This window comes from Neophocaena asiaeorientalis, unplaced genomic scaffold (genome assembly GCF_003031525.2).
Source record: "Neophocaena asiaeorientalis asiaeorientalis breed wild unplaced genomic scaffold, Neophocaena_asiaeorientalis_V1.1 scaffold19, whole genome shotgun sequence".
Classification (NCBI taxonomy): domain Eukaryota; kingdom Metazoa; phylum Chordata; class Mammalia; order Artiodactyla; family Phocoenidae; genus Neophocaena; species Neophocaena asiaeorientalis.
In genome coordinates, this window is record NW_020173388.1 from 3,318,582 (window position 1) to 3,346,581 (window position 28,000).

Below are 28,000 nucleotides of genomic sequence, written 5' to 3' on the forward strand. Positions count from 1 at the left end.
ATAAACAGCAAGCCCTACTAATCATTAGGTCTTTACCGTGTAGTTCCGCAGAGTCTAAATTTGTTTATGTTACTTGCAACAATTCCCATGACAACCAAGGAAAAGTGGAGCACAGATGCAATCCTGTGTGCTTGTGTTTCTTGATCACTCAGATGCTTTTTGCAAAATGGAAATCAAGGCTAGTTTCCTGCAGATGACTAACTTGGAGCTCCACCTGTGCCAGACATGGCAGAGCTGTTAATCACTGAGTAGGCACCCAGCACTGAAGCTGAGGCGAGCTGTTTTGTCGATGGCCTCTGACCATTTACCCTGGCTTCCCTCCCACTTGGCTCTGTCTTGTGGAGCAATAGAATCATTTCCATTCTTTCTCAGAATGTTCCATTTTCTCTTGGCTGCTCTTCTCCTCCTCGGGGGATTGTTTTCTTTCAACTGTCAAAGAGTAGTGCTTAAACAATAAAAAAAAAAAAACTTCAGACTCACGTGAATCCAATCGATAGCACCTCTGCCTGCTCTTAATGTCTCTGTTATGTTGTCTGCCCCACTGATGCCCTGTAGTGGGTGGGAATGGCTAAAGATTAACATTTTAACATCATGTAGGAATGATGCCTCACTTTTCCCCTTCATGTCAAAGACCATCGATATTCTCTCATTTAATACAGGAGTTTCATGATCTGATTATTAAGTCTAGACCATCCTTAAAACACTGTTTTGCAGAAGCTTCCTTTTGCTTCTCAAACAATTATCAGAATTTACTTTCTGGCTAATCAACCTAGTGGAAGAATTTGGTTATAATATTCTCACTGGTAGGTGCAATAGGTATGATGCTTAATCACAGTCAGTCAGTACCTCTGGCCAGTAACTGTGGTAAATCTGAGAAAACTGAGGCCACACACACACACACACACACACACACAAAGACAGACATGCTAGAGAACACATCATCAGATGATTTTGGACATGAGAGACTGCCAAGATCCTTTCTAATTTTTCAGTAAGCCCCTCGAAAATAGCCAGCATTCAATGCATGAATGAATGAATTAGGAGGAAGAGGGGACTTTTTTGTTTTGGGAGCTGGTTTTTGCCTTCCCTGAAAAATAGCAATAGAGCAGACTTAAATTTGCTTAGTAACTTGACATTTTTCTAGGGTTTCTTCCTGTACTGCCTAAAGACAGTACCTCAGGACACTTGTATGTGAGACTTCGCAGCTGCTATGATCATGATAGCCCATATAGCTTCTTTTTATTCCTTTACATTCTTATAATAGTAATAATAGCTAACTCTTATTTAAGCAAGCACAATGAGCCTGGCGCTTTTAAGCACTTTACATGATTAACTGAATTCTTACAACAATCCCATGCAGGTGGTACTGTTATTACCTGCATTTGGAGATGAGGAAGCTAGGGAACATGTAACCAGCCCAGGGTCACACAATGAAGGAGTGATGGATCTCTGATTCAAACAAACCCCAGCAGCCTAGCCACAGCACCCTGTGGGTTTGTTTAATTATACAGTAAAACTGACTTTTTTTTCCTCTTTCGATGTACAGTTCTATGGAGTTTTAATATATGTACAAGTTAATTAACAACCACCATAATCAGGATACAAAACAGTTTCACCAGCACCCAGGTTTTAACCACCACATAATACTCCCTCTATATACTAGAACCCATTACAAGGCTAAAGGCGAGAAGGCAAGAACTTTTCAACCTTAAGAGGTAAACGTGTTATCTTAGAAAAGAAAAGCAACCCACGTTGAAGACCTCAAAGGTTATGACACAATTTCCTTGGAAACCCTGTGTTACTGCCACTTAGTTCTCTTTCTATCTTCCTTTGAACCCTCCCATATACAACTCCAGCCTGAGAACGTTCCTCAGAGCTAAGGTGTGTGACGTGCTGCACCCTTGCTGTCTGACTTCAGCACTGCTGCCCAATCCTAAAGTGTCTCACTGTGATTTCCATGCTGTCTTACCCTCTCAGGTAGTTTTAAATTGAAAGTGCTTTCATGGCTGGCTGGGAATCTTTTCACATTGCTAGTGAGCTTTGTCAAGTGCTAGTGAGCTTTGTCAAGTACCACGGACAGATCACAGCATGAGTGGAGATCCTGACCCACAATTCTGATGAAGAAAATAACATACACAGGAAATTTGGAATGCAAACATCCAAAGAAACACACCAGTAAAGTATCCTAAAAAACAAAAACTGATATAAAGTCCTGATCCTGATGCTTTAAAAAGTGGAGTCATCTGCAGTTACAGAGCCAGAAGAGAGGTCAGCAGGCAGCAGCTTGACTTCTACATTTGTGCCTATAGCTGTGCTGGAAAATATGTTCTACTCAGAATTTACCACTTCTCATGAAGGTCTGTACTTGATCTAAGAACAAAACCATCGATGCAGCTCTACCCAGCACCAGTCCCTCCCATCAGGAAACTTACACAAGCCTCTTAGATAGCCTCATCCACCAAAGGGCAGACAGCAGAAACAAGAAAAACTACAATCCTGCAGCCTATGGAACAAAAACCACATTCACAGAAAGACAAGATGAAAAGGCAGAGGGCTATGTACCAGATGAAGGAACAAGATAAAACCCCACATAAACTAAATGAAGTGGAGACAGGCAACCTGCCCGAAAAAGAATTCAAAATAATGATAGTGAAGATGATCCAGGACCTCGGAAAAAGAATGGAGGCAAAGATAGAGAAGATGCAAGAAATGTTTAACAAACACCTAGAAGAATTAAAGAACAAACAGAGATGAACAATACAATAACTGAAATGAAAACTACACTAGAAGGAATCAATAGCAGAATAACTGAGACAGAAGAACGGAGAAGTGACCTGGAACACAGAATGGTGGAATTCACTGCTGCGGAACAGAATAAAGAAAAAAGAATGAAAAGAAATGAAGACACCCTAAGAGACCTCTGGGACAACATTAAACACAACAACATTCACATTATAGGAGTCCCAGAAGAAGAAGAGAGAGATAAACAAAATTGATAAACCATTAGCCAGACTCATCAAGAAAAAGAGGGAGAGGACTCAAATCAATAAAATTAGAAATGAAAAAGGAGAAGTTACAACAGACACTGCAGAAATACAAAGCATCCTAAGAGACTACTACAAGCAACTCTGTGCCAATAAAATGGACAACCTGGAAGAAATGGACAAATTCTTAGAAAGGTATAGCCTTCCAAGACTGAACCAGGAAGAAATAGAAAATATGAACAGACCAATCACAAGTAATGAAATTGAAACTGTGATTAAAAATCTTCCAATAAACAAAAGTCCAGGACCAGATGGCTTCACAGGTGAATTCTATTTAACATTTAGAGAAGAGCTAACAGCCATCCTTCTCAAACCCTTCCAAAAAATTGCAGAGGAAGGAACGCTCCCAAACTCATTCTATGAGGCCACCATCACCCTGATACAAAAATATTTGCAAATGAATCAACAGAAAAGAAGTAATCTCCAAAATATATAAACAGCCCATGCAGCTCAATATTAAAGAAACAAACAACACAATCCAAAAATGGGCAGAAGACCTAAATAGACATTTCTCCAAAGAAGACATACAGATGGCCAATAAGCACATGAAAAGCTGCTCAACATCACTAATTATTAGAGAAATGCAAATCAAAACTACAATGAGGTATCACCTCACACCAGTTAGAATGGGCATCATCAGAAAATCTACAAATAACAAATCCTGGAGAGGGTGTGGAGAAAAGGGAACCCTCTTGCACTGTTGGTGGGTATGTAAATTTATACAGCCACTATGTAGAACAATATAGAGGTTCCTTAAAAAAACTAAAAATAGAATTACCATATGACCCAGCAATCCCACTACTGGGCATATAGCCAGAGAAAACTGTAATTCAAAAAGATGCATGAACCCCAATGTTCATTGCAGCACTATTTACAATAGCCAGGTCATGGAAGCAACCTAAATGCCCAACGACAGATGAATGGATAAATAAGTTGTGGTACATATATACAATGGAATATTACTCAGCCACAAAAAGGAATGAAATTGAGTCATTTCTTGAGACGTGGATGGATGTAGAGACTGTCATACAGAGTGAAGTAAGTCAGAAAGAGAAAAACAAATATCATATATTAATGCATGTATGTGGAACCTAGAAAAATGGTACAGATGAACCGGTTTGCAGGGCAGAAGTTGAGACCCAGATGTAGAGAACAAACGTATAGACACCAAAGGGGGAAAGCCGTGGGGGTGTAGGGATGGTGGTGTGCTGAATTGGGCAATTGGGATTGACATGTATACACTGATGTGTATAAAATTGATGACTAATAAGAACCTGCCAAAAAAAAAAAAAAAACCAAAAACCATTGATGGTAAAGGAGAAAAAAGGAAGTTCATTAAGTTTCTTATCAAAGAAACGGAGATGATTAATTTTAAAAATTTCTGTAGTTGTATTTTAAGTAAACTAATGTAATGTTAAATATATATATAAAGTCCTGATCCTATAAGTGACATAGAACTAGTAGTCCCTATTTATTCACAAATCAAATAGCTTCAAAAACCAAATTAATTTGGTTCTGAACTTGTTTAAATTGCCTTGCCTTTCTGCTTGAGCATTCATCCTGTTTCCTGTTCCTTTTCACATCTTAACTGATTTTCACTAAAAGGGGATCTTAGTTGTCCAACTAAAAGCTTTCTATTACCTCCAGTTTTCTCAACATTTAACATGTAGCCTAAAGAGATTTCTCATTTTCCACTGTTCACTTTAAACTTTATGGTTAAATATTCAACTGGAAGAAAAATTAGAGATATGGTGACCTCTTTCCCTTAAATACTAGATAAGAGATATATTTTACTGAAACACTTGCTAAGGAAAATGTCTTTTTCACTGGATGAAAAAGCTATTATGTAAAGTTAATTCCAAGAAATGTACTGAACATTTACAGCATGGGAACTTGGATGAGACTATTCAACAAAAGAAAACAATGCTTAACAGTCCCACTTACCAACTCCCCCATTCAGCCTGGCTTCTATCAGTTCTAGGTACAGTTGCTCATTTGTCAATAGGAAATGCTTCTTTTTTAACTAGACTGAAGGCATAATTAGGTTTCTACCCACATCTGTTGCTGAATAACTAACCACCCCAAAACTTAGTGACTTCAAAGAAGCTTCTATTTGCTCTTTAGTTTGGCAGTTTAATCTGGGCTCAGCTCAATGGTTCTCCCACTCTGTGGGGATATGCATTTGCAGATCTCACTCCATGTCGGGAGCTTCAGCTGGGATGGCTGTAATAACTTGGAAACCTGGGCCTTCTTCCATGGGTCCCTCTCTCTACCTAGAATATCGTCCCGAAGGAGGCCAGTTCAGGCTTGTTCACAAGGTCATCGTGTTCAGAAAAAGCATGAGAGTAGAAGCTGCAAGGCCTCCGAAGCTCAGAGATCAAGCAATGTCACTCTGCTGCATTCTACTGGTCAAAGCAAGTTGCAATGGCAGCGCAGGCTCAAGTTGATTGCAAGGCTGCAAAGAACCTGTAGCCACTTTCACCCATTACAAGGTTTCAGCATGTTCATCCCCTTGAGGAAAATGCAGTATAACATGCTATATATTCTGACCTATGTGAAGAGAATCCACTGTAAATTTATCAAATAAGAAATTTGATGCTGACTTAAATTTACCTCAGGAGTCAGATACATAGAACAGCTCATGACTGAGGAAAGGTAGGAACACAAGGCTGTGGGATTTTGATTTCATCATGAATCTTTTAGGAATAGTGTTTTAGCTGTGCATGTATTACTTTCATAAAGTTAAAGTGAAAAAACAAATCTGTTCAGGTGCAAACCTAGGCAATCTCTACTCCCATCCTGACCCACCCTCATGGAGCACTTACACTATCAGAAAGCTAAATCAGGAAGTCAGCTATCTGCATAGTCTCTGTTAGGGGAGGTAATGAGGACACAGAAATGAAGGAACTTAGTATCTCAAAGTAGTACCCTATTACTCTCCAAGAAGGAGAAAGGAGGTTTTAGGCAGAATCCAAGCTTAGGATCCTGAGGCCCTAGAAACTCTTCCTTTCTTTTCCTGGCTCTACAACCAGGGAGAGGAGTAGAGTGACATGGGGTTGAAAGTGATTTCAGAATCCTGCTCTTAGCATTGGCCACCTACCAGCATTTCTCCATCTCTGATGCCAAACAAGGAGACAGAAACCCACGTGGAGACATTTGTTGCTGTATGTCTCCACCACTCCCTATGGATTCTGAGAGACCAGGAGACAGGCACCTGATGCCAGGTGCCTGCAACTCAAGTGATATTCTAATAAATGGATCAAATGGGACAAATATCTGGGCCTACAATATAGCAGGCTCACAGGGCCCAAGAACCAAGGACATTTCAAAATAAATGCCGCTCTTCTCTTTAAATTATATGTTCGTCTGTTTTCAAATAGTTACCCACAAATCAAAACTACAATGAAGTATCACCTCACACCGGCCAGAATGGCCATCGTTGAAAACTCCACCAACGGGACTTCCCTGGTGGCACACTGGTTAAGAATCCACCTGCCAATGCAGGGCACATGGGTTTAAGCCCTGTCCAGGAAGATCCCACATGCCATGGAGCAACTAAGCCTGCGCACCACAACTACAGGAACCTGCGTTCCAGAGCCTGCGAGCCACAACTACTGAAGCACCCACGCGCCTAGAGCCCGTGCTCCGCAACAAGAGAAGCCACCACAATGAGAAGCCCGGGCACCAAAAAGAGTAGCCCCCACTCACCGCAGCTAGAGAAAAACCCACACGCAGCAACAAAGACCCGACACAGCCAAAAATAATTAATAATTAATTTTTTTAAAAACTACAAACATTAAATGCTGGAGAGGGTGTGGAGAAAAGGGAACCCTCCTGCACTGTTAGTGGGAATGTAAATTGGTAGCCGCTATGGAGGACAGTGTGGAGGTTCCTTAAAAAAAAAAAAAACAACTAAATATAGAACTACCGTATGATCCAGCAATACCACTGCTGGGCATATACCCAGAGAAAACTCTAATTCGAAAAGGTACATGCACCCCAATGTTCACAGCAGCACTATTTACAACAGCCAAGACATGGAAGCAACCTAAGTGTCCATCGACAGAGGAATGGATAAAGAAGATGTGGTATATATATATACAATGGAATTATTACCCAGCCATAAAAAAGAATGAAACAATGCCATTGGCAGCAACAAGGATGGACCTAGAGATTATCATAGTAAGTAAAGTAAGTCAGACAGAGAAAGATAAATATCACATGATATTGCTTATATGTGGAATCTTGAAAAATGATACAAATGAACTTATTTACAAAACAGAAAGAGTCACACAGTAGAAAAACTTATGGTTACCAAGGGGAAAGGGAAGAGGGGAAGGGATAAATTGTGAGATTGGGATTGACATATACACACTATATAAAATAGGTAACTAATAAGGACCTACTGTATAGCACAGGAAACTCTACTCAATACTCTGTAATGACATATATGGGAAAAGAATCTAAGAGTGGAAATATGTATAAGTGATTCACTTTGCTCTACAGCAGAAACTAGCACAACATTGGAAATCAACTACACTCCAATAAAAAATTTTAAAAATACTAATTATTTTTTAAAAAATAACTACCCACCTAATTTAGTCGCTTACCTAAAAATGCCAGCTTATGCTATCTCAGAACCGGGCATCAGTAGAATCAGGGAACAAGTGTATTACCCTACTTCACTTTCATTTCAAAAAGGTGAAGTTCATCTCACTACTGCTAGTAAACTACTCATGATCGTCAGTAAATATAAACTGGTTAGATGTTATGATAGAGAGACGGCTGCTTAAAGAGTGACCTCTATATCATGTTAATATAATTAATACATTATCATAAATTGAGAACATTCAGATCAGGCTGAAATCCTTTTCACCACCACTCCTAATTTCCCCACATAAAATTCTTCACTTAATCAGAAAAGCAGTGTAACACAGACCTGCCACTTCCTACTTGTGTGACTTCAGGCAATTGGCTTGTCTGTAGGAAGCCAAGTGGGAATGACAATCTACTTTTTAGGGATGTTGAGAGGATTCAGAGTTAATGGGATGTGCTTAGAAGAGTGCCTGGTACTTAGAAAAGGACTACTCCTAGATGCTAATGTGGGATCTCCAGTTCTGTGCAAAATGTTTCCCAATTATTTCCGGTGTCCCCAGGGTTGGCTCCCGTGGGTCATGAATAAGGCCAGCCTGCTCTTACGTGAAGTCAGCCATTTCCTTCCTCCCCAACAACAGCTCCCTTCAGGGGAAATTCGTACTTGTGCACACAGGACACAGAGCAGAAACATGCAAGTCTCACCACTCCACTGCTGCTGCTACTAACCTACAGAAAAATCATGTTCATTAGTGTCCCTACCAAAGAGGCTATCTCAGCACTTCTGACACACTAGTGCAGATTCCTGCCCTTGCCTCTCTCTGGTCCCTGGGTACTGCCATCACTACAGCTACCTCTGCTACTGTTAACTGCAAGGCCTCATGCTTGCTACTAGGCAAACTTGCCTACCTTATTTTCAGTATCTGTAAGATGTGCTGTATCTCATCAGAAAAATCTTTGGTCTTAAACGGATTGAAAGGGAAAAAAAGAAAAAAAAAGTCTTTGTCCTGCCATGCAGATAAAACTCCTGCCGGGATCCCCACACTGGTCCACTAGACATGGCAAAATAACAGCTACCATTGTAGCTCGTGCTCAAGCAGGGACCTCTGTCTTATTAACTTGCAATTCCTTAATATACCATCATATGGAGAAGTCATTTCCCCCCAGTAAAATTAGCTGAGTACCAAGGTGCCATTCCCCTATCACATCAATGGTGAATGTTAAATGAAAATGTTACTCATCATTCTGTTACTTTAAGCAACACTAAATTAAACATCCATCTTCTGTATTTAAAAAAAAACCACCTTGAAATAGGGTACAAGACTTAATTACTATTAGCAAATATAAAAGTTGTTGTACTTTAAGAACATAAGCATAAACATAACTTGTGGGCTTCCCTGGTGGCGCAGTGGTTGACAGTCCGCCTGCTGATGCAGGGGACACAGGTTCATGCCCCGGTCCGGGAAGATCCCACGTGCCGCGGAACGGCTAGGCCCGTGAGCCATGGCTGCTGAGCCTGCGCGTCTGGAGCACAGGCTCCGCAACAGGTGAGGCCACAACAGTGAGAGGCCCGCGTACCACAAAAAACAAACAAACAAACAAACAAAAAACATAACTTGTAAGGTTGTAAGATCCTTTGGATCCCCTGAACCACTCACTCCACTTGGTGTCCACTCTCAAAATACTTCCAGATGGTCAATTTTCACTATAATCAGTGATTAAACCATGATACTATGAAATATTATGCAACAGTTGTAAAGAATAAGGAAGGTCCTTAACTAGGACAAAGATCCTCAAATTCTACTCACTGCAGAATATCAATAACCTGAATTATGTAAAAAGCATAGAAATCAAGCATTTCAATATGCATACACATATGGAGGTTAAGAGTTAACAGCAGATCATTAACAGTAGTTAACTCTAGAGGAGAAACAAATGAGAGTAAGAGGATTAGTAGGAAGAGAGCTAGTCGGGATGAATTTTAACTTGCTTGAATTTTGAGTATGTAGTTGTACTTGCATTATGTCTTTTAAGAATTAGAGCACACCAAAAAAGAAATGAAAGGTGTGGTATTTTAAAATCAATAAAAGAATTAAAACATCATTCTCTAAAATTGCCTTCTGGTGGTAGAATCTCTACCACTGGCAAATTTCTACTTGCAGTTTATCCCTTAAGGCATTCCATCAAGCTTCCATAACTTTTATTGACTGTTATGACTTAAGCACAGAGAAATGTAGTATTTCTGAGTTTCAGTCGTTCAGTGTGATACTCAAACTGTAATAGTCTCGTTTAGCTTAAAAGGGCACCCCGCCCCCCCCGCCCCGAACTGGGGTAAAGTGAATAACTCAGCTCATGAAACAAGAACCTAGGTCTATGGGGAAAAGAGAAAGCTGTTTTTGATAGAGAATATCAGTTACCATAGAAGATATATAATTGACTTAAACAAAAATCAGTAGATGCTAAAATCAATGGCTGTGTTGAAGAATAAGATCGTTTCACTATATCATCCTACAGAATATTAATTATAAATGGAAAAAAAAACTTTCCGATTGAGAAATGTGGTGGACAACACCTTAACCAAATAATAAAAGTTAACACAACCAATAATGGCATCATATGCCTTCTGATGTAATGCACCAGTACTTACTATTCCTACGAAGATGCGTAACCTGAACTGAAGCATGAGGAAAACAATTAGAATAACCCAAATTAAGGAACATTCTTTAAACAGCTGGCATACGCTCTTCAAACTCTTAATGTTGTAAAGGACAAAAGCATAGAGTTGTTCCAAGTTAAAGGAAACTGAAGAGATGTGACAACGAAATGCGATGAGGGATTAGGAACAGGGAGATTGTTGAAGGTTAATATTAAGACATTTGGCACACTCTGAATATAGACTGTGTATTAAAGACTACACCCATCTTTAAAGTCATGAATTTCAACATTATAAGAGAATGCCCTAACCCTTAAGAGATAAACTGAAGTATTCAGAGATGAACAGGTATGCTTGCAACTTAATTTCTGGGGGTCCACCACATAATATGTAGATAATAGAAAGCAAATGTGAGTAGTGGATCACAATAAGGGGTACACAAGGGACTTCCTTGGTGATGCAGTGGTTAAGACTCTGAGCTCCCAATGCAGGAGGCCCGGGTTCGATCCCTGGTCAGGGGACTAGATCCCACATGCATGCTGCAACTAAGAGTTCGCATGCCACAACTAAAGAGCCGGCGAGCCGCAACTAAGGAGCACACATACTGCAACTAAGACCTGGCACTACCAAATAAATAAAATTAAGTTAAAATTTTAAAAAATAATAAGAGGTACACAAGAATTCAGGGTACCATTTCTGTAACATCTCTGTAAGTCTGAACCTTTCTCAAAATAAAGTTTCTTTTTTTAACTTATTTATCTGGCTGCGCTGGGTCTTAGCTGCAGCACACGGGATCTTCATTGCGGCATGTGGGATCTAGTGCCCTGACCAGGGATCAAATCCAAGCCCCCTGCATTGGGAGCACAGAGTCTTAACCACTGGACTACCAGGGAAGTCCCAAAATAAAGTTTCTTCACTAAGTCTCTTTCTCAAAACTTACTATTTCCTGCTACTTGGGTGAACTCTCCTTGACTTGTTAATGCACCCAGAAAAAAAATCCTACTCTATGAACAGAGATTTCTGCATTATCAAAATCTTAAAATTACCACTACCATTGTATTATTAGTTGAAATCAAGGAAACACACACACACCAAGGCACCACGCACATAATTATGCTTGGCCTGGGCAATTAAAAACTATTTGCCTTTCCACGGGCCAGATACTGTTTTAGGTGCTTGAGGAAAGCAGTGAACACAAAAGCATTCTGACTGTTAATGGAGATTACAATATAGTTGAGTAAAGTAGTGGACACAAAAGCCCACATATAACATTAAAACTCCACTATTTTGCAAGACATGAAGACAAGCAGGTGGATTATACAATTTAATAATGTCAAATACAGGAAGCACACTATATATTTAAGGATACTTACTTGCTCTGTTATCTAGTGGAAAATGTCTTAATATTAAAACTACATGCCAAGCACTAGGCTAAGTGCTCAATAAGCATTTAACACTCAAAGCCACTCTATGGACAGAAGTACCATATGCCCCCATTTTCTGGATGAAGAAAGAGGTTTAATAAAGTTAAAAATGATTTGCCCAGTTATAGTAGTAAGAAGAGAGGCCCATTGTGAACCCAGCTCTAATTGCAAGGGCCACAGAGCACCTCATACAGCAAACATCGAAATCCTTTAAAAAGGCAATTTCATACCACAAACCTTCCCTGATTACCAAACATTAGCACATTGTTTTAGCAGCTTCACCAACCTGCCTTTATGGAGCTAAGGATGAGAGCTGTAACGTACCCTAGAGATCATACTACTGTACCGTTAACTCTACCTACAAACTAGTGTTAAGCCCTGACTGAGACCATGGGCAGAATACAAAGAAAGGATGGCCAAAAGTTAAGTGTAAACAGATGATACATATAAAAATCATAACAGGGTGAGCCTCTGAGAAAGGAGTAGCAAGGGACTGGAGAAACACACTAAGAAGAATTCTTTCCTTCCTTAAAATAACAAACCAAGTCACACATCAGTAACATTTATATATTCATGATAAATTTCCCATATATCCTTGCATTAGGCAGAAACTTACAGCTCCTCATCACTGATTCTACCATGCCAATAAAACAAATGCTTGGAAACTCGTTTTGCTTTGTTCATGATAAGGACTCTTGCAAGAGGCAGAAGCAACAGGGGCAAGAGAGTGAATCACACTCATCGGTTCAACGAGAAATCTCTGTCCTTTCCTGACAGCTTCCAGGTCACTTGCTGCATCAGGACAGGATGCAGTCCAGGTGTTTTGAGGCTTTGCATCGCTTTCCCTTTTCCCTAAAGTCCACAAAAACACCTAAGCCTTCAACATACAGCACCACTGTTTATGTGAACTAACAAAGGAAAAAGAACCTTACTAGAATGTGGCTTATCACTTTTTCATGGGTTTCATATTCTTCTCAGACTCTCACTGAATACAGTAAAATCCTTAAAGTAGTGCCCGGGCTTTCAGTGAACATTCAATGTAACTCATTTTATTTTCTCTTCAGTGCATCTTTTTCCAATTATGAGTCAAAATTTACTAATACCAGGCCTGCAACTGAGAACGGACGTGTACATTAAAACTGTTAAAGGGACCTGTAGTTGGGAAGGAATTACTACGTAAAATCTCCTATAAACTGTCTGCAGGTTGTTTTTTCCCAACCTTCAGCTCTGCCTCCCAAAAAGCAAATTATAGAAAGATGGGCTTTAGACTACTACCCACTGGGATTGTTAACTCAAACAAAAACATCTGCCACAACCTTTCTACCTACCATGGGTTATCTGGGGTAAAAGATTTTGAAAATTAATACACTTGCAATTCCAGCCAAATAAATTGACTTCCTTGATACTTGATGTACCAATAATAAACAAAGGCATAAAATGCTTTTTAAAACTTTATTTCAACATAACTATACTTACAGAAATACACTCATATTGGTTATTAGAATGCAATTTAACTTATCCTACACAATTTGGACCAAAAAACTTGGTACATGGTTTGCTTTAAAAAAGAAAGAAAACGCATTTGCAATCTGGTTTATTTTTCCATCTATTACAAATGTATATAAAAGATCCACCATCAAATGCTGCTAAAGCAAACAGCATGAACCTTGAGAAATTAAACTTTGGTTTGTCTCTGAAAAATAACATGTATTGCACTGTAAAAGTTTATAAAATTGGTGCAACAAAACATTGTTGTAATGTTTCAATGCCAGTTCACAAAGTTCGATAACTAATGGATGTTGATGAGGGTGGGGAGTGCCTATGTGTACGTGTGAAAATATAAAAGCAATCCAATCTAGTTAATATTGCATGTAGATCACAAGTTTACTCAAATCAAGATTCAGATAATTTCTTAAATCTGAATTAACACTACCAGTCCAGTTCATCTGCTGAGGTCAACAAGGAAACTGCACAGTAGCTGTTTTTCTGATTTGTGCAAAAAAGAAAATGAAGTTTCTTCCCCCAGGTTTTCAGTCTAGAACTGAAACTACAGGAAAGGTATTCCTTCCACTGTCAACATTCATGGGGTGATAGGCGATGACTCAAGCTTAAATCTGAATTAGCACTCAGATGAGAAATAGTTCCCAAAGTTAAAGACCACATGACTTTAGAAGTAACTCTAGAGGGAATCTAAAGTCATGACAAAGATAAAATGGCCCTTCTTGGGAGACCAGAGTAAAACACCCAGCCATAGTCATAAGAAACCTTAACAAAAAATGCAGCCCTTTGTGAATGACACCTCAATTTAACTTTAAAAAAGAAAAAAAGGCAGCCCCACAGAAGCAGCTCTGAAAAGAGGAAGAAAATATAACTTAAAATACCTTGAAAACCAATGTGAATATAGGTTCAGAAGATAGTTAAAAGATATATTTTTATAAGACTACCAAGGATTAGGCTTATATTCTAATATTTCAACTTTTGCTCTAGTACTAAACATCAATCTACAAATAACATGTTCACTTTTCATTCTTTATCAAAAGGGAAAATTCTAGCTTCAATCCTATTCAGTGGAGGGTATACTGAGAAAATAAAAAGATTCAAACAGTTCCATGCAAATATCACATTTTTCAAATGGAAGAACTCCCAACTAGACCAGAAGTTCTTATTACTAATGCACTTTTCATTGAAACAATTTTTAATAAGAACAAATACATGGCATTAAGGTTCAGAACCTAATATAGGCCTGACAATCAAGTCCTTGTTTTCTGGAGGAAAGGCCTCAAGTTCATTCAATTTCCAGTAACAATGTTTTCACAGATCACTTTCATAATAAGGAGTTTTAATTTCCTTCACATTTTTGTTTTTGGCATTCTAGTCTTAAAATCTAGATAAGAAAATTAGTCCAATTCCCCAGAAGTCAGATTTTTTTCTTTTGAAGTATCAAAAGAATCCACAAAACCTCTTCCCAAAACTGATTCCCAATCTGTAGTTTGTACTTAACATGAATCTTTTCATGTATACTGTAAAAGGTAACTTATATAAAATGTACCCATGAATATTAAAAAATAGTTGTTAGAAAGATTTAACTAGCCTTATAATTTAAGTTTTAAAACATAAATATTTGCAGCTTAATCTTCCATTGACAATGATTGTCGGAGCTTAGAATTCAACATCATTTACAAATCCCCAACGTGCACACAAAACACACACCAGTAACACAACTTACTCCTCATGTCTTGAGAGAATCTTCTGCTTCTTTAAATCTTTGGCCTCCCAGTCAATTCCAAGTTCAAATGTCTTTTAACTTGGACTTCACTCTCAGAATTTTAACAAGTTTTCCACCCATACTTCAATACTTTTCCTAATCTTTCCTGTTGCATTGCCAAACTCTGAAACCTGCTTCAGAGGTCATCAGACAAAAGAAAATCAATGAAATATAAAGTGGTTATTTCAGAATAGAACATGGGTGAACTGGAATTGTTCAGGGTTCCCTATGGGGATCATACTTTATTGGACTACAATGAATAACTGCTGTCAACAAGAAAAATCCTTTACTGGATTCTTTCATATTCTTTGGTGACTGGCCAAAGAACCTACCAACAAAGTTTGGAAGTACATACTCTTCCATACAAAGTGCCCCACAGGAACACGAGAATAGCTTCAGCTCATTTGAGTCCTCACCTGTAGAAAAAGGCAGTCACAGGAACAGCTAGGACACCCACTAGTTGGTGGAGATCCCTGAGAAAGTGTGATTTTTTTAATCTGGACTGAATTTAACTTTCACCAGCCCTTTTCACTGTATTCACAGGAAGTAGCAGCTGGTCTACCAGCACTCATACTACCTTTCTCATCATAGGTTTTCTGTAAAATCGCTATGGCTTTGGAATCTCACAAACTGATATTCTGTATAACTTGAAGGAGTAAATTATGCCTCCTAATTCCAGATTTGCAGTTTCCAAATAAAAATTACAGTTCTTTATTCAGCGGAGTAGACATAAAAACACCAACCATCTATGAAAGAGGTTTCCCTCTAAGATACGATTTAACACTGTACATTTAGGAAGTAGATGTACTAAGACAGGCCAAAAGTTTACTTATGGTTGGTATTTGAGATAAAAATCCATTCAGAAAAAAAAAATCCATTCAGTATAGACCTAGTGGCTTATTTATTGTAAAGTTCAAACTGAGAGCTATGAATTCATTATACGCATTTAAAATAAATAGCTTATATGAAATGCAGATTCTGGCATAGATATGAATATCAAAATCAATGAATTTAACCTGCATGTTTCATTTGCTCAGAAATTTGCACACACTAATATTCTGCCAAAACGACAATTGCAGCAAAGGAAAAAAGAAAACTGCCCTTTTGCAAACAAGATTAAAAGCATCCCTCCAAAGAGGAAAAAATAAAATGCAAATATATGTATAAAGTGTTACTGTTCAACAAAAATGCTAGTTCTAGAAAAAAATGTAACTGCATAGATTAAAAAAAACCAAAAAAACAATGTGCAACATCTTAAGCTATTAAAGCACCGAAATAAAAAAACACACCAAAATCAATGTTTTTATGACGATTAACATATACACAAATAAGAAATACGTATTGATCAAAACTCAGGAAGTAAATACCTGGGCTGATACACTGTCCATTGTTGGCAGAACTTCTCTTCAATTTAAATGTCTCTTTTCATCTCTAAAACAATTTTAAAGTGCTAACTTTATATAAAGCAGGCAAATTCTTCAAGTAAGTTGCTATTTAAGTATGCCAATTTTTACAGAGCTAAACAAGGAACTAAGAATAAACTAAAGTGAAACAGGAGTAGACATGGGGAAAAAACTCAATAGTTATAGTTGAACAAATCAATAGAATGCTCTAATACCACCTTGGCCCTCTTGGTTCAATTAAAAGCAAAAGCTAATAGATTTAGCTGGTTTATTACACTAACTCCCTTGGATTTGCTAAAATGTGTACATCATTAGGTACACGGATTCCTAAGGAAAAGAATGCCACTTAAAAATCAAGACTGGATACTAATTAAAGCAATTTTTTAAAAACAAAAGGCTGTCTACTACTACAAATGAATACAAAATGTCACAGACCTTACAAACTAAGAACTGAAGCCTTGCCCAAAGTTTATTTACTCCTGCCCTTGAGCTGCCTCTTCAAGGAAGTATACATTAACCAAATGGCGATTGAGGTGTTTGCTGTAATCTTTTTCCTTTCTAAAAGAACGATCACAGAAGATACAAACAAAATCTCCCTCGGCCACTTTGACTGCCAAGGCTTCCTTTCCATTTTTTCTACTAGTCTCTTGTGGAACCGGCCGAGCCCCATTCAATCCAGAGTCATCACTATCCTCTGACATGTTGTCACTTAGGTCACTTCCATCATGACTGTGGATGCCTTCGTCTTCATCCATTTCCTGAGACTCATTTACTGCCACGGTGACAGGAGGTGATGCCACAGTAGCTGTGGACACTGCTTCACATTTTTCTAGCGGTAGAGGAAGAAGTGGCGGTGAAGCTGGTTCTTCAACCGCCGAGTCTCTGCCGGGGGGATTCTCTGTTTTCTTCTCATCAGCGTCCATCTTCATTTCACAAAGCATAGCGTCAGCCTGATGTTTACCATCTGAAGTTTCACCCTCTGGCATATTCAAGTTTTGTTCAGAGGATGAAATACTGGCAGATGCCTTGGTAACAGCAGCAAGACCAGCTAATTGAAAAACAAAAAAAACTCACAGAAACTATTTCTTGAAGACTTTATCATGCAACTCATATTTACCATATTTATTTGTATATCTTTTCTCTATCCCTTGACATAGATTCTCATATCAAATGGAGGAATAATCATCTCAGTTAATCATCATCTTCTAAAAAGTTCATCAAATACAGATTCATCAAGAAGTACACAACAGGACTTCCCTACCATTCCAGTGGTTAAGACTCCGAGCTCCCAATGCAGGGGGCATGGGTTCGATCCCTGGTCGGGGAAGATCCTGCATGCTGAGTGGCATGGCCACGAAAAAAAAAAAAAAAAAAAAAAAAAGAAGTACACAACAATTACTGGCAAAGTGACTTGTGCTCTTGATGTTAATTTTGGGACAAGGGCACTAAAAAAGAAGGTAATTTTAAAGTTTTCATGTTTAGTTAAAACAAATGTATAATGGAATAGAACATAAAATTCCCATACATTTCAGATAAACCTTGAGACTTCAAAAGAAATATTATACACTATAGGCTACACTCCCAGACCTTCCAAGTGAAAGTTTTAAAACAATTCTTGGCCTCAAGGAACAAAAGGCTTTTTCTTTAAATTTAACCCTTTGGTCTGTCCATCGTGGCAAGAGCTGAGTCAAGTTTCACTCAGCAAACTTTTCCACTGCCAGAGTTGCTATTCCACAGCAAAAATAAAACAAGTCAGAAATCTTTTCTTGATTTTCTCTCACCTTCTTCTAAAGAATGGGCAAAGAAACTAGGTAAGCAAAAAGGGGCATACAAATATATATGGTATATAAAATAAGCACAAAAAGTCATAATCACAGGTACATACAAGACCAGAAGCCCACCCCCAACCCCCAAATTAAAGGCATTAAGATTAACTCATTCTACCTGAATACATACCCATCTAGATCACACTCTAGCAAATATTACCAAATGGTATCCATACCCCACTGGTCCAATGGAATGCATAGCAGAAAAATGGAAATTGACATTTATGAAAATTCATCTCTCAAACATTCTCAAATTCACATCAAATCTTATTTAATTTTTTTCATAAAGCAAAACTACTCAGACATGAAGTAAAACCATATAGATGGTAAGCTTTACATGATTAAAAAATGTCTGATGATAGAATACTCGATCACAAAAACAAAAACTTATCCACGTATGTCAGATTGTAAACGTAGCTAACTGGACAACTCTTCTCCACATTAGTCCACTAACAGATTCATAAATGGAGGTTTCTAACAACATGCTGCATTAGTCTACACCTGGCCCTATCTTGTCCTCTCCATTGAATGACTTCAAAGGAGACAAACATTTACTTAACATATATAGACACAGAATGGGGAAAAGATATGTGACATAACAGTTAAGAATTTGTTCTACAGTAAGAATACCTGGGGGGATCAAATATGGGCTCTGCAAATTACTGTGAAGTCTTGAGCAAGGTACTGAAAACTCTGTAAGCCTCAATTTCCTCATCTGTAAAATATTCTTAAGTGTTGTGAACTATAAATAATCTAATCCACATAGAGCTCTTAGCAAAGGATAGATAGCCAAGCAGTCAATACACATTACCAGTAATGCATCACTTTTGGAATGGCTGGTAGGTTTTAGAATGGGTAAACAAAAGGGACGATTTCACGTGTTTATTCTGCCTTACCATATAAACCCTATCTCTCAGTAAACAAAGAGCTGATGAATGGAGCTGATCTCTTTAGGAAAGTATTTGTGCTCATAAAATAATTTAAATGAAAATGGTCATTTTTAAGTCCTAATGAATGAGGGTATTTACACAGCCAGCATCAAGCAAGGTGCAAACCTCCATCTGTGAAATGGTCAGGGAATGGGAGTTCGTAGGACTCTCTCTAAACAGCGGTGGCATCATTTAGTTGCTTCATTCACCCTACCCACATTTTTGCTTTGTTGCCGTTAACCTCTTTCTTGTATTGAAAGATCTATTCATCAAGTTTAGTTTATTAATACCTAGCTGAATGAAAATTCTTTTGCCCTGAACCAACAGTAATATTTACCTGTTTTTGATCTTTATAAATGTGTCAGATGTCTATTTTATTCTTCCTAAATTAATTTACAGAGATAAGGGAAATTCAAAAAGGGGGTTTTACAAGCTTTACACATTCTTATCAAGAGCCCAGAAAGAGTAACAAGGGAACTTTTAATTAAAGAGTAATAGGGGGATATTACTCAGCAATAAACACAAAGTTCTGATAATGCAGCATGGAAAGAATCTCAAAAATATTTTACAGAAGGATGTTACATTTAAGTCAGAGTATCAGTTGAGGGGAGACTATGGAAGTATTGACTAGAAAGGGTAAGGAGGGAACTTTTCTGAGGGTGGTAAAACATTTCATGCCTTCACCTAGATGGTAGTCAAACAAGAGAAAACATACATAAGGTCACTGACCTGTATACCTAAGATGTGTGCATTTTCATGTGTATTAATTAAACCTTAACACTATTTTTAAAATTATTCTAAAATTCACAAAAAGACTCTCAAACCATAACATGTTTCAAATACTTGGTGAAAGGAAAATAATTTTTGCTGAAAAAAAATATTTTTCCATCTTAAAGAGTAGTTGATGGAGGTGGAACTTGGCAAGTTGTTAGTTTCCTTTAACAAACATCCATTATACTCATAATGGGAAAATAATCAAAATGAACTCCTATGCTGGCAGGACGGGAGAACTATCCAGTGTGATATCTACAAAAACATCATAAACTGGATGTATTTCCTCCAGGATGAAATGGCAGCATATCCACTCAGAATAGGAAATGGAGAGCTGTGGATTATGTCAGGATCTCTAGACTACCCAAGTGAGGATACTTCAAAACCATTAGTTACAAACACCAATAAAACGCAGAATAACACCAGATTAGGTTAGTGTGTCTGTATATTTCACCAAACCAATACTCTGATTCCTTCTTACTTTAGCCTCAGAAGACCTACCCTAATGGAAGTGCTCCAAGGAAATAACCAATGTGGTTTTGCTTTATAAACCAATTTGTCATTTTAGCTAAAATGTACCAACTCAGCAGAGCCTAGTCTCTTCCAGAAATAAGAGACTGAGCATACACTTCTCTTCCCTAAAATACATTCACATGAACAAGGAAGTGAATGCCCAAGATGACCTATAAAGATCAGACTCAAGACCACAGAGAAAGCATCCAAGATATTCACTCCATGCAACCCAGTCAGAAAGACTACCTACCCAATTTGACCACACTTAGCCTCACTTAATTTGCAAGTGTTATTATCAGCAACTTCAAAGAGAAGTACTAAAACATAGGATCGGCTGGAAATAATTCAGCACACTTATACACAAAACAATCTAACCATGTTTGTTTCCTGTTTGTGACTCACAAATTATTGGCATACAATAAAAGACAATGGCTCTGCTCTCTCCATACTCTGTGCTATGCTGTAGTTTCCTGAGCCATTTTCTGAGCCATAATATCCTTTAAACACTGCTGATGATTGAAAATGAGGGTGGGGGAGTCGAGGCCAAACTCGAGCTCTTCTAAATTGGAAGAATGACAATTAACCTTAGATAAAACACTTATCTTCTCTAAGCCAGTGTCCTAATCTATAAGCTGGGATTTAAGTATTCTAGAGGTACTAAGATTATAGATAACAAATTCCAATTTTTCAGTACCCAGCATGCATACAATAAATAGTAACTGCTACTCATTATTATGACACTTTTTAAATACTTGCTGTACTATAACAGCAACTACTAAAAATCACCTTTAAAATATAGCAGACAAAAGATAACAGTAACCAACACAAAATCATTAAGGCAATCATTATTGTCTGGTGTAAAACACCATAGATAAAAATTTATACAGTGACAAAAGTATTATCGATTCAATGAAAAAAATACAAGTGTGTTGTCATTCTGATCCAGTGACACTAATATTAGGTCAACCAGATATGACTTCAAGTGAGACACATTATTATCTACAATTCAAGCATCTAGATTTAATTTCCAGTGTACAAGCTATACAAGGCACAGGGACAGAGGAAAAACTAAACGATACCATGAGAAAGCAAATTAACACAAATCCAGAAGAGGGGACATTCCAGAGGAAAAATGGCCATACTTCTCCAAGGCCTTAGTTTCCCCATTTGTAAAATGGGGACAATAACAGAATTTACTCATCATGAGACAGTTATGAAAACGGAAATGATCCAACTCATGAAAAGCTCTTAAATATTTTATTTAAGGGCTAGAGCACAAGTATCAGTAGGATATGATGGCCTACCCTCAATAAAGCAACCATATTACCCACAGAAAATGAAACCAGGAAGCACCCAATAGTAATACTAAAAACAGGTTTCTGGTTAAGTGACTCAATAGTTTAGGAGATTGAGAAGGAACATTCAAAGTATAAAACTTGACAAGCATGTAAGGTCAAGTTGAGCCAGTAAGCATGCTGTGAGCCCTCACAGTTGCTCAAATTAGAATTCATACTATAATCAAGTCTTACTCAATCACTGACTTAAAACAGCAATACCCAATAGAAGTAAAATGCAAGCAACATAGGTAACTTTAAATTGTCTAGCAGTCACATTACAAAAGTAAAAAAGAGGTAACATTAACTTTACTACTTATTTAACCCAATATATTCAGTATCATGCCAACGTGTAATATTAAAAAATAGGTATTTTACATAATTTTCTTCATACTGTTTAAATTCAGGTGTGTTATTTTATACATCTCAATTCAAACCGGCCACATTTCACATGTGGCTAGTGGCTATCCAATTAGACAGCACAAACTGTTAACCTAAGGTAATTGGTAATTGTTAAGGGAGTTGGGTCTACATACACTTTGGTAAACAGCAAGATTTTAGCATACCTCCCCCACAGGGGTATATATTCTAAATTTAGGAAGAGAGTACTCTGATCAGATGTGACTGTTCACCCAGGGTCAGTGTGGCCAAAATGAAATAATTATCCATTCAAGACCACTATGCTTTTTAACTTTGCCATCTACCTACATATTTCGACTTTTTAACTTTGCCATTTACCTACATATTTTGATAATGGGGACCAATTCTGGTGGTGATCATGATAATTTCAGTCACTAGAGGGGATATAAATCTCCCACTTGTTATAGCCCTGCATTTTATCTATTATAGGTGAATAAAATGGGATCCTGGATTATTTATCATTCTTTAAAGTTTGGCTTTTATAAATCAGTCCTCAGATGCCCTATCAATTGTCAAGAGAATAAAGCCAAATTTCAGGACCTGAGCAGGTAGCTAATAAGGAACCCCTGGAACCTGGCAACCACACACTATGAAACTTGGTGTTATACTCTGTTGGGGATGCGGAGGGAGAGTCGGGAAGGAGTATAAGAAGGCAGAGGTTGCTCAAAAAGGATAAACCAGCCTTGGTCTATGATAGCATTTCAACTTTTATTACATCATGGAACTTGATGAAGGTCTGATGAAAATTAAGGACACTCCTCCCAGAAAAAGTACACACATACATTTACATTTAGTTTTGGACATTCCACCTACAGACTCCCTGGTTAGGAATCTCCATTTAAATACAGCTCCACACTAGTAGACCACGAATTTTTAACTCTAATTTCAAAATTATATCATAAATGAACTATAAATAAGGAACCAGTTCCAAGTCTAGAAGAACTTTTTTATAATGGTAGTTTACAAAGATGATAGAAACGTTCCCATTTCTTACCAACCTGAATGAGTACGCATATGTCTGGTTAAATGAGTCTTCTGAGAACTTGAGTAAGGACAAAGTTCACATTTATACGGACGTTCTCCTACAAAAATATAATGATTAGTGTTCAAATATGATAAAATAATGCAATTACGATTCTCACTAACAATATACACATCATTCAGTATTGAGCACTTTTTAACAAGGATTTCTTTTTTCCTGTCCCTGGCAAAATGATCGATTTTTATCATGTATTAGAAAGATTATTCAGAATACAACTAACTACATTATTTTAGCTTTGCTGACAAAAAATACCATTGGCTTTCTGAATTCTCACAGCCCTTTTAATTTTCACAGTAATGCTACATGTTATTACATTAAATATTAAGAACTGAAAAAGTATCTTAGATCAGGTATAAAATTAGAATTATCCTTTTTAAAAAAATCCACATTGTAAATCAACAATACTTCAATAAAATTTAAAAAAAAAACTACCCAAATTTTCTGATGCTATGACTTAGGTAACTTTTTTTTTTTTTTTTTTGTGGTACGCGGGCCTCTCACTATTGTGGCCTCTCCTGTTGCAGAGCACAGGCTCCGGATGCACAGGCTCAGCGGCCATGGCTCACGGGCCTAGCTGCTCCGCGGCATGTGGGATCTTCCTGGACCGGGGCACAAACCCGTGTCCCCTGCATCGGCAGGCGGACTCCCAACCACTGCGCCACCAGGGCAGCCCAGGTAATTTTTTTGATCCTTATAAATGATAAATCTACCATTTGAAATTGTTAGCTTAAAGCAATAATTTTTGAGTGGGGAAGCTGTTGTTGTAAGCTAAAAATTTCAAGTGGTAGATAGAACTTTTATAAAATAGTCAGCTCAGTGTTAAAACAAATTATAATCATAAGGCCACAGGGACTGAGAGCAACTGAAGATGAGAGGCCAGTGATTTAATAAAGAATTTAAGACTCAAAGGCAGGAAACGTGTATTTTTTGGAAACACGTTGTCAACCACAAAACATATCAAAAAACCAGCTTGCTAATTTGTTTTCATATATTCTTTAACCACAAGGTAATAATTATGACCTCAGGCAAGCTTCCTCATCTGTAAAAGTAATAGTACCTTCACTTCCTAGAATTGTGAGAATTTAAATCAAGATAATATATCCAGAGCATTTGACGTGGTGCCTGGCACATAAAAGCCCTCAAAAACCATCAGTTATTATTTTGTCTACACTATAAGTTACAGTAATAGATGTGTCTAAAAAAATGGGATAAGGAAAAGACGAGTACAAAAAAAAAAGAAAGAAAAAAGAGAATGTGTTGATGATGGGACTTCCCTGGTGGCGCAGTGGTTAAGAATCCGCCTGCCAACACAGGGGACATGGGTTCAAGCCCTGGTCCGGGAAGATTCCACATGCCGTGAAGCAACGAAGCCCGTGCACCACAACTACTGAGCCTGTGCTCTAGAGCCCGCGAGCCACAGCTACTGAAGCTCATGCGCCTAGAGCCCGTGCTCCACAATAAGAGAAGCCACTGCAATGAGAAGCCTGTGCACCACAATGAAGAGTAGCCCCCATTCATTGCAACTAGAGAAAGATAGCGAGCAGCAACAAAGAACCAATAAAACCATAAATAAATAAACAAACAGAATGTGTTGATAACTGTGAAATGTGTTCCTAGTAACTATTCAGCTGTTATTAGCCAGTAGCTATAGATTAGCTGTAAATACATTATAGCAACAAAATGCCTACTTTGACCTAGAATTATTTTAAAACAGCTTAAAAATGCTGAATGTATTTCTGTAAGGAAGATACATACGGACTTCCCTGGTGGCACAGTCGTTAAGAATCCACCTGCCAATGCAGGGGACATGGGTTCAATCCCTGGTCCGGGAAGATCTCACGTGCCGCAGAGCAACTAACTACGCCCCTGTGCCACAATTACTGAGCCTGCGCTCTACAGCCCACGTGCCACAACTACTGAAGCCCATGCACCCTAGAGCCTGCGTGCCACAACTACTGAGCCCACATGCTGCAACTATTGAAGCCCAGGTGCCTAGAGACCGTGCTCCAGAAGAGAAGCCATCGCAATGAGAAGCCTGCACACTGCAACACAGAGTAGCCCCCACTCACCGCAACTAGAGAAAGCCCACGTGCAGCAACAAAGACCCAATGCAGCCAGTAAATAAATAAATAAGTTAATGGAAGAAAAATTTAATACCCTTACAGATTAACATGAAGAATCCACTAAGGACAATTTACTTTAAAATTCTTCATAACAAAATAGATTGCTTCTAACTGTGCAACTCACCAAAAAAGGCATAAATACTCTAGAAACACTAGTAATTTTTCAGTCATACATATAGGCAAAACTGTCATCTTTTTTTTTTTAATGTCATCTTTTAAAGTAGAATTTGTGTACTCCAATAAAAATTGATTTTAAAAAAAGTAGAATTTGTGAACTGGTTAAATATCGAGACTACAAACTGAAAAATCTTTTGACTGAAGACTCAAATGAAAATCCTCAGCCCCCTACCATGATAACTACCTATAGAAATGACATTTGGAACTTTGAATCTTAGTTGTATGTGACCCTGAGCACATCACTTTAGGCTTTCAGTAAACACTTACCCTGTTTTCCTTAGTAAATTGTTCTGAAGATTAGCAGAGAGTAGAAGAAAGCACCTAACACTGAGCCCTCAATACAGGAACATAAGAGACTCACTAAGTGAACTTGAAAAGCAGGCTACCTAAGTGAGAAATAAGAAACAAGCGATTCCTGTTGATGATCATTTCTTATCTCTGCTCTTCAGCACTAGCTGAATTTTTCCATAAATACAACTTCAGAACCATGCATTTAATACCACTGATACTCTCAGAATTTACATAATCAAAATACTATCCTTCTGTTTATACACCAACAACCTGTTTTGAAATTTTTTTCTTTTAAAAAACCACAAATTAGGTAATACTGGGGGGAAAAGCTTTTAAAAAGTATTTTTAAAAGACAGGGACTTCCCCGGTGGTCCAGTGGTTAAGAATCCACCTTCCAATGCAGGGGACATGGGTTCGATCCCTGGTCCGGGAACTAAGATCCCACATACCACTGGGCAACTGAGCCTGAGCTCCACCAACTAATGAGCCCGTGTACCACAAATGCAGAGCCCATGTGCTCTGGACCCCTGCACCACAACTAGAGAGAAGCCCACGCATGGCAATGAAAGATCCCACATGCTGCAACTAAGACCCAACACAGCCAAAAATAAGGTAAATAAATAATTTTTTTAAATGTATTAAGTCCAAATAAGTTTAACATTAAAATGTGAAATGAGATATGTACAACCAATGTTAGCTATGTAAGTCATAACCTTATTGTGGAAATATCAACTTTAATGTGGAGAAAAAGTAATGAATGATGAAATATATAAAATAAAGCTATTAAAATTAGTCACCTGGACTGTAATTAAGTGAAAATAAACCACTATAAGAAAAAAAATTAAATGGCAAAAAGTAGAGATCCTACTTAAAAAAAAAAGTATACATAAAGTATACATAAAAAATTGGAAATATACAACAAAACTGAAATTTTTCCAGTTCTTTCCATTTTCTTTTAATTCTAAAAATGTCTTACATTTTTAGAATCTAAAAATGTCTTACATTTTTAGAATCTAAAAATGTCTTACATCTAAAAATGTCTTACATTACATTACATTGGAGTACATCTCAATAAAGCTGTTATTTAAAAAATTGAATTGCCAAATATGACAAAATATTAATAACTCTTCAGTATAGCTGATGGGGACCCATGGGTGCAGTGGGGCATTCTCTTTACTTCTGAGATGTTTGAAATTTTTCATTTTTAAAGTGTTTCATTTGGGGGGTAGCGTACACTTATAAACAAGAAAGGTCCTCTTACCTGTATGAGTTCGAACATGCTGAACATAATTGTTTTTTCTGTCTGAAAAATAGTTGCATTTTCCACATGTGTATACTTTCCTTGGAAAATGGTTTCTCAAGTGTTTCCTCCAGTGATATTCGCTTACTGTGGTGTACGTGCAAATGATGCACTTGTAGACTCGCTCATTGTCCCCGGCTCGGGTGTGGTGTTTCAGGTGAGCAGTATAGTGATCATAGCGATTGGTATTGTAGCCGCAGCGGTCACAGCGGATGGGGCCCTTGGAGAAATCTCCCTCTTCCCCAGTGGAAGAGCCGCATTCCCTGGCTTTGGCTTGCTTCTCTGCACTTTCCTCCACAAAAAATTTCTTGGCACTATGAACTCGGATGTGATGCACAAACTGTTCTTCAGATTCTGCTTCATACTGGCATGGTTTACAGCGAAACGGCTTGGTCTTCAAGTTCTTGCATTTGTCCTCTGCTACAGGTGTTTCCCGAGGAAGATCTTTATTTGCGCTGTACGGTTCTGAGGCAGCTGACACCTCAAACACAGGCCGCGGTTGCACAACACTGAGTTCCAAACTCTCCAGTTCCATGTTTTCCAGCGCACTGGGCTCGCCTTTGACCTCAGGAGACTCCTCAAGTCCTTCTCCATCACTATCTGAAAAGTTGTTATCCCCAACAGGCATCAATTCTGCCATCTGTCTTTCTTCGCCAACCAGGTAATCACAGCAGCCGCCGTTTACTTCTCCAGTTAAGGCCACATTTGCCAACATGATGAGCTGAGGCGCAGCCAGTTCAGCTCTGGAGAGATCAGGCAAGTCATACATGTCGTTAGGCAAGGCCATGCCCATGGTGCCACTGCCGGTGAACAGACCTCCTCCTCCGGAAGACTGCCCCATTACCTGGGTGGCCATAACGGTGTTCTGCATTCAAAACAAAACAAATAACAT

At 38.1% G+C, this 28,000-nt stretch overlaps 1 protein-coding gene across 2 annotated transcripts; it reads right to left on the reverse strand.

The window, feature by feature from the left end:
* Positions 1 to 387: 387 nt before the first annotated feature.
* On the reverse strand, positions 388 to 27,998 carry REST (RE1 silencing transcription factor). 2 transcript variants are annotated; one of them, XM_024746724.1, is made up of 4 exons: positions 27,070 to 27,996; positions 23,174 to 23,257; positions 20,488 to 20,490; positions 15,857 to 17,211 (listed from the first exon to the last, which is right to left on the reverse strand). In XM_024746724.1, the coding sequence occupies exons 1-4, from the start codon at positions 27,977 to 27,979 to the stop codon at positions 16,856 to 16,858; spliced, it is 1,353 nt and encodes a 450-aa protein (XP_024602492.1). In that variant the 5' UTR covers positions 27,980 to 27,996; the 3' UTR covers positions 15,857 to 16,855. The 2 variants fall into 2 exon arrangements, with proteins under 2 accessions (XP_024602491.1, XP_024602492.1); XM_024746723.1 differs by lacking the exons at positions 15,857 to 17,211; positions 20,488 to 20,490 and adding an exon at positions 388 to 445 and having other exon boundaries at positions 27,070 to 27,998.
* Positions 27,999 to 28,000: the final 2 nt, after the last annotated feature.